Source organism: Apis dorsata, unplaced genomic scaffold (assembly GCF_000469605.1).
Source record: "Apis dorsata unplaced genomic scaffold, Apis dorsata 1.3 scaffold_416, whole genome shotgun sequence".
In the NCBI taxonomy this organism is placed as follows: domain Eukaryota; kingdom Metazoa; phylum Arthropoda; class Insecta; order Hymenoptera; family Apidae; genus Apis; species Apis dorsata.
Genome location: NW_006263671.1, coordinates 167194 through 174167, shown reverse-complemented (window position 1 = coordinate 174167; position 6974 = coordinate 167194). Strand labels below are relative to the sequence as shown.

Sequence of the window (6974 nt, the reverse complement as noted above, 5' to 3'; positions counted from 1 at the left end):
AAAAAAAAAAAAAAAAAAAAAAAAAAAAAAAAAAAATACTTTATAATTTTACAAACCTAACAATATATAATATCTTCTATTACCAAGTGAATAATAGAATTGTTACTAGTTACATAATTCATGAATAATTGCGACTTTTATATACACGATGAAAAAAATTTAACAAAATAAAGTAAATGAAATTAATATGCAAAGTTCGGTTACTTTTGTCGTGATTTCATAGATAGCCATAACTGGGCGTTAAGAGAATTGCCAACACGATTTGAAACACGCGCCGAATTAATATCATTGAGTGAAGTTACGTTATTATTTTTCACGCTTTTAAACCTATCGGCTGAATAAGAATTTATTCTATATATTCTATGAAATACCAAAAATCTCAAGAAACTATTACTTTCAAGAGTTACAGCACAGATATTTTTATTCTAATACTTTTACAAATCATCAGTCGCGCATCACAAATCACTCGAAGAATACAACGCGCACGCACACTTTTCACACTGGAACGGAGAACAGATTAAACTATATAAAACTGATCACTTCTACCAGAATTCTTAAGGTAGCGTAAATAATTAATACAGTATAAATGAAAAACAAACCAAATTGAATTCCACGGAATTTTAAGCAATTATTTTCACATATCTTTTAAGCGTTCGAGCCTTCGTTCTCCGTACGCTACAGCTACGTCCTCATAGGCTCTAACTGTAGTAGCGACGGCGCAACAGGCCGTTCGCTATTGGTTAATCGCTATTAAACTAAAGAACAAGTTCACAACTTTGACCAATCGTAACGTTCTCAGTGCACTATTAACCGCATAGGATGTACAGATTTTTCCCGACAGCGAGTAATTTTGAAATCATTCAAGGATCATGCTCAGTCGATCGATACACATGACATATAAAAAATGTTTTAATCTAATCTAATGTATTGATAATATATTTTTATTGTTTTACTCTTTAATGAATTTCCCGCGCAAATATTGTTGAAAAAAAAGTACAAGTAATATACATGTTGCTGATCAATGCGAACTAAACTAACATTTTTTTTAAAAAACCAAGTCACATATTTATTGTTATTTAACAGACAATTATATTGAATTTTGAAAATTTAAATTTACTAATATATTAATAATTTAACAAAAATGTGCAATATGAAACGTATTTGATTTAGATTTGTTTCAAGTATAGATATATATTAAATTTTATTATTTTATTTTTATAGTTCTTGCTTTTAACCAATGGCGGCTAGTATTCAAGTGACGTCGTATTGTTATCGTATTTGGATTGGTTAAACGAGCAATACGTGTAATCGGGAAAAGGATTCTGTCTTTGAAACAGCAATTTTGACGAACTGTTGATAAAATTATTAAGTTTAACGATCAATATTTTCTATTGTGCTATATATATAAATATTATTTGTATTGATTAATAGAAAATTCTAATTGATAAATCCAGTTTACATATTAAACAAATGCTTAAGTTTCTATTTCGATATACTTCTACATTAACCTCTAAAATATGAGTTTATATTTTTAATGCTCGATATATTCGCTCGAATTATCGCTTCACATAAAATATAAATTTATAATTATTATCAGATTATAATTATAGTATTTGAATATCATAAATTTATATTCGAAAGGGATAAAAATCAGTAATAAACAATTTTTACTATAAATTTTATTAAAATTTTAAATAATTTATAAACTTTTGATATAAATTAATAATAACGATAACAATACGACATAACTATAATTTACAAATATTTTTTAAATTTATAAAAGATACTATAAACTAGATGATCCTAAATAAAAACAAATTTTTAATTATAAATTATAAATATATAAGTTATTTTATAAAAAACAACAATAAAATATAATTTAATAAAATATAAAATATTTAATGTATCAAGGTTATTAAAAAGCTTTCAAAGCTAGGAAAAAAATATTTAATTCATTATATTTACTTTACTAGTATTAATTGATCGTTATGAATATGTAGATACAATCATTATCAAAGCACCAAAGTCACAATATTTTAAGTATGTTTCTATATGAAATAAATTGAAAAAGAATATAAATAAAGATTATTGTGAAAATTATATTAATATGTACTGAAAAGTTTGTACATGTTACATTCATTCATAAATACTTTACAACTTTTTTCAAGTACACTAATGCAAGAAGTTACGGAAAGCTTTATAGGTATACTTACTAGGATAAGTGAATGTTGGTCTAACGAATTATGAGCGGTAATTTTAAGGATATAATCTATTAAACAATAATCGTGAAAAAAAATTACCTGACTAACAAACATCTGAATATTTAATGATAGCACTGTTATATTTTACACGCGAACAACACATTGTAAACATAAGAAATTATATGATAATAAACTCACGTTTTAAAGTTGTCAGTCGCCATCATATGCGAAGAGACGGTATCATTCTAAATGCGCATGCGCATCGACCCATGTTGCTTCTGCTGTAAAAAGACTCATTCACATTGGTACGTATAAAATAAAATAAGATAAAAATGCTTAACTACTTTAGAAATATGCATTTAATAACATATAATGAAAATTTTTGTTTATCGGTTATATATTGTTATTACTATTTTTCAAATATACTAGTAAAATTACTTCATAGATATAATTTTTACAAAAAAAATATAATTCACATGTAACATATTTAATATAAAAATCAAATGATAATTTAATATAATTATCAAATGATAATGATTATTTTTTATTTATTTTGGTATAAAAATCATAATAAAAATTGATATTCTTTTTCAATTTTAAAAAATAATTTAAAAAAATTAAATTTTTCATTAATTATTATTAATTAATCAAATCATAAAAAATAATTTATTTTCTTGATCATATACGATTAAAATTAAATGTTATGTTTTTCAATATTAAAATAAAAAAAAATAATAATATATAACAAATTTAATAGAATTATTATATATATTGAAATATTTATTTTATATTTCGCAGTGATATTTTCATAATGCAATAATGAATAATTTCTATGCGATGTGTATACATATTATATGATTACTTGCTACAATAAATTCTTTATTAATTTATTTGACATGTATAATTGATATGCAAAAACATTAATTACAAATTATTTAAATTAAGCTTTGAAATTATTTGATTATAAATAAATAAATATATATAAATATAAATATATATAAATATATATATATATATATATACTTATGTATATATTTTTGAGTAACATAATATATATATATATATATATTTAGATTTGAGAAACATATGTCAAAACATACATATGTAAATACGCTTGCGCTCGATTTTGTTGGCCAGTGCTGTCGAAGCTAAGCTCCGGAGCTTTGAGAGTCTTTTTCCATTTCAGCTTCGTTACCATGGTACAGAGACGCTAACCAATGTTATACTACACCCGCGCACACAATACAAATACTTCCCGCGAATTGTTTTCTGTTTTAAAAGCAAGTTAGAAGAAGAGAGAAATAACATCAGAAATGTCGCTCTCTCTCTCTAAATCCTCTTTGTCTTGTAGGAAGGATGGCAAAAGAAGGGATGGTTGTCACGTAAGGGGCTCCATCCGTGGGGACAGCACTGTCGTATGCTTCGAAAAGGCCGATTAATACGCATACGCGTTTCAAAGGAAAAGGTAAAAAAGAAATAGAAAAATACTTTGTGATTGAGAAAAAAAAATTCCAAAAAATAAATAAAAAACAAGATGATGATCATAATAAATCAGGTTTTTCTCTGTGAAATTTGTTATGTGTCATTTAACTTGCCGTAAAAAGATCGGTGACGGACAATGGCGTAGAGACAATTCTCGTGTTTTGTGCTATCAGCTGATGGACTTGATGGACCCTTGTATACTTATCAAAACAGAAGACATCATAGCAGTAAATCCCGTCTCTTGTTGCAAAATGTCATGTTACGATGCGTGATATTGTGTGCATTATAATAAACTAACTCGAAGCTGAAAGTTTTTTTCCGACTTAACATCGACTCCATTATTCACTGTCATTGAGCATAGTGTTTTCATCTGGTAAGGGAACGTTTTAACGAGAACGCTGCAAAAAATTCCATACAAATTTCTTTAAAACTTTTAATGCTTATGTACATACAAATATTTAATTCAAGATTAATTTATTTTACGAGTTTATTGCAAAAATATTTAAATATACATACTTTATCCAATTTTGTATGTGATACGCACTTTGACGTATATGATCATATTATGTTATATTTTGACGTATAAAATTAGCTATTTGCTATTGTATTAATAACAAAATGAAATATGTTAATGTTATTAATCCGAATTTTATTCTTATTGAATGAAATATATTTTAATAAATTATTTTTTTGTGTTTTTACAAACTTTAATTATATTATATTTTAACTTGGTAAGTTATTTAATAATAATAAACTATATAAAATTATGATTATTATATCTGTTTTTAAATATATTATATTATGATAACTATAATAATAAAATAATAATTATTATATAAATAATAGTAAATAATATATTATATTTATTATAATAATAAATTATATTTAATAGATATTAAATATTATTTTTCAATATATATATATATATATAAATAAAAATAATATATATATATATAATTTTAATTTTATATTTTTATTTTAAATATAAACATTAGAATCACAAAAAAATATTTAATTAATGTATTAAAATCTTGTTGCAGAGATCTTTAGTAAATTTTTAATAATGGGGGCAGCTGTAAGCAGTGGACAAAACAATGATGAATTAGTTAATAACTTAATGAAATCTGGATATATAAGAACAAGAAAAGTTGAACAAGTTTTTAGAGCTGTTGATAGAGCAGATTATGTTTTACCATCTCACAGAGATAGAGCTTATAATGATCTTGCCTGGAAACATGGCAACATTCATTTATCCGCACCATGCATATATAGCGAGGTGATGGAAAGTCTTTCATTGGAATCAGGATTGAGCTTTTTAAATCTTGGGTCTGGAACTGGTTATCTCAGTACAATGGCAGGACTCATATTGAGTAAGAACACTGCTGCTTTACTAGATCAGTATAGAATATTCGTGATATCTTTATGCCTTTCTTAGACCAACATGGAACAAATCATGGCATTGAGTTGCATGAAGATTGTTTAGAATATGCGTACGAGCGACTTGAAGAATTTAAACAGAAGTCATTAGCACTGGATGAATTTGACTTTTGTGAACCAGTTTTTATACAAGGTGATACATAAAGAATTTATTTATATGTGACTCCTGTGAGAACAAGAAAGAGTCATGTAACTGTACATTTGGCAGGGAATTGTCTGAATGTTGCACCCGGTAGACAATATGACAGAGTATATTGTGGTGCAGCATGTCCTGAAAATTACGAAGGATTTATTAAACAATTTGTATGTATTGGAGGTATTCTCGTGATGCCATTCAAAGATCATTTGCTACGTGTACTTAGAATAGACGAGGATACTTGGTTACACTTTAAAATGCTTCCTGTATCATTTGCAACATTAGTTGTACCTACTACAACGGAGCAAACTTTATTTCACTTACGTACGTATTTTATAATCTTTTCTAACATAAAATAAAAAAAGAATAATATTTTAAATATTAAAACTATATATTTAGTTTCACCAACTTATTAATATATTTATTGTAGCTGAATGTGTGCCGTTATCTTTACAAGAACTATGTAGAGGTAAAATTAGACGTTGTTTGCGATTAAATGTATGGAAAGAGCACGAAGATCTGGAAACGGAAAAAGTGATACTATTAGAACGAAGAAGATTCAATTCCCCCCAACAAACATTAACAAGATTTGTAATTCCTGTATTGGGAGAATCCGATGGATCGATATCGGATGAATCGGTGTCTGACGAAGATGATGAATTTACAAGAAGGGTATGCGTATTGCTTAGCGTGGATGCCGATCCTAGAGATCTATATACAACTTCTCAAGTACGGGCTGTCGTGTTGTGCAATATGAACGAAAATCAAAATTGGCAAGTAGTGAATAACAACGGTAACGTTGACTGGTACAATCAGAATTCCGAAAATTCTACGAACAGTAACAAATCTGTTTCACGGACAGAAGAGGGTAACGATGAACAAACCACTTCGAATCCGACGGAAGAAAAATCTCAAAACAAATCCGAACTACAAAATTTTAACAACGTGAGCGAGACTTATTTAAACTTGCTCAAGCATACTGAAACGTTGTTAAATATAAGCGAAAGTGACAGCGAAACGGAACAGGATGAGACTCTTCCTGTTCAACGTAAAAAAATGGCGAAACGAGAGAAAACGGATAGCGGTATCGTAGAGGATGTAAATTTAAGCAACGAGGATAGCAGCCCTAGATCGAATACCAGTCAATCGGACTCAAAACCTGTTGAATCTCCGGACACCACGAACGCAATGGACGTGGATCCGTCCGACGTTTCCCGTGATCAAGAAGTAATAATCGCTCGTTATGTGAATAGCAATGCCTTTTCTACTTATATGAAAGAGAAAATACAAGAGTTACCATTGCCTTTTTCATCAAAATTGTACCTAAATTATAATCGTAAGCTGTAATATAAGTAAATTACATACGCAAGTCATAATACTCTAATTTAAATAAATAAATGAATAAATAAATATATGTATATTTACACACGTGTGCGTGCGCGCATACATACTTAATATTATGTAATAATTTACATGAAATAATTACTGACTGTTATTTTATTTTATTTTATTTTTTTTTCTTTTTTTTTTTTTTTCAATCCAGAACCTTTACAAATCCTTGAACCGAAGAGATACGATATTCGTGGGAAGAAGATCAGATTGACTTCTAAATGATTGTTGTAATCACTTATCTTGCCTTTTATCTACCATTCTAACCATCTCCACCATTATTCAGAGGTATTCATGATATTCTCCACGAACAGAACACAGATATCATT

At 27.4% G+C, this 6974-nt stretch overlaps 2 protein-coding genes and 1 long non-coding RNA gene across 5 annotated transcripts in view; 1 reads left to right on the top strand and 2 right to left on the bottom strand.

Annotated features, from left to right (window-relative positions):
* The window catches only part of LOC102677534 (lethal(3)malignant brain tumor-like protein 3), a 9203-nt gene extending 6658 nt beyond the window's left edge, over nucleotides 1-2545 (bottom strand). The window contains 1 exon segment of the mRNA XM_031512350.1: nucleotides 2400-2545. Coding sequence (XP_031368210.1) covers nucleotides 2400-2425 — 26 coding nt within the window. The 5' untranslated portion in view covers nucleotides 2426-2545.
* Nucleotides 2546-3330: 785 nt separating this feature from the next.
* On the top strand, nucleotides 3331-6666 carry LOC102673470 (protein-L-isoaspartate O-methyltransferase domain-containing protein 1-like). 3 transcript variants are annotated; one of them, XM_006619449.2, is made up of 5 exons: nucleotides 3331-3666; nucleotides 4724-5053; nucleotides 5119-5253; nucleotides 5329-5580; nucleotides 5687-6666. In XM_006619449.2, the coding sequence occupies exons 2-5, from the start codon at nucleotides 4747-4749 to the stop codon at nucleotides 6601-6603; spliced, it is 1611 nt and encodes a 536-aa protein (XP_006619512.1). In that variant the 5' UTR covers nucleotides 3331-3666; nucleotides 4724-4746; the 3' UTR covers nucleotides 6604-6666. The 3 variants fall into 3 exon arrangements, with proteins under 3 accessions (XP_006619512.1, XP_006619511.1, XP_031368204.1); XM_006619448.2 differs by having other exon boundaries at nucleotides 3332-4056; XM_031512344.1 differs by lacking the exon at nucleotides 3331-3666 and adding an exon at nucleotides 4047-4414.
* On the bottom strand, nucleotides 3891-4281 carry LOC116186086. Its single transcript, XR_004151011.1, has 2 exons — nucleotides 4200-4281; nucleotides 3891-4081 (listed from the first exon to the last, which is right to left on the bottom strand). It is a non-coding gene; the product is annotated as an uncharacterized LOC116186086 (long non-coding RNA).
* Nucleotides 6667-6974: the final 308 nt, after the last annotated feature.

What these genes read in the sequence shown, in the direction of transcription:
- LOC102673470 (XM_006619449.2), top strand. Translation starts at nt 4,747, where the DNA reads ATGGGGGCAGCTGTAAGCAGTGGACAAAACAATGATGAATTAGTTAAT. An exon ending in TGAACCAGTTTTTATACAAG is followed by an intron (nt 5,254 to 5,328) that starts GTGATACATAAA and finishes TACATTTGGCAG; the next exon opens with GGAATTGTCTGAATGTTGCA. An exon ending in GCAAACTTTATTTCACTTAC is followed by an intron (nt 5,581 to 5,686) that starts GTACGTATTTTA and finishes TATTTATTGTAG; the next exon opens with CTGAATGTGTGCCGTTATCT.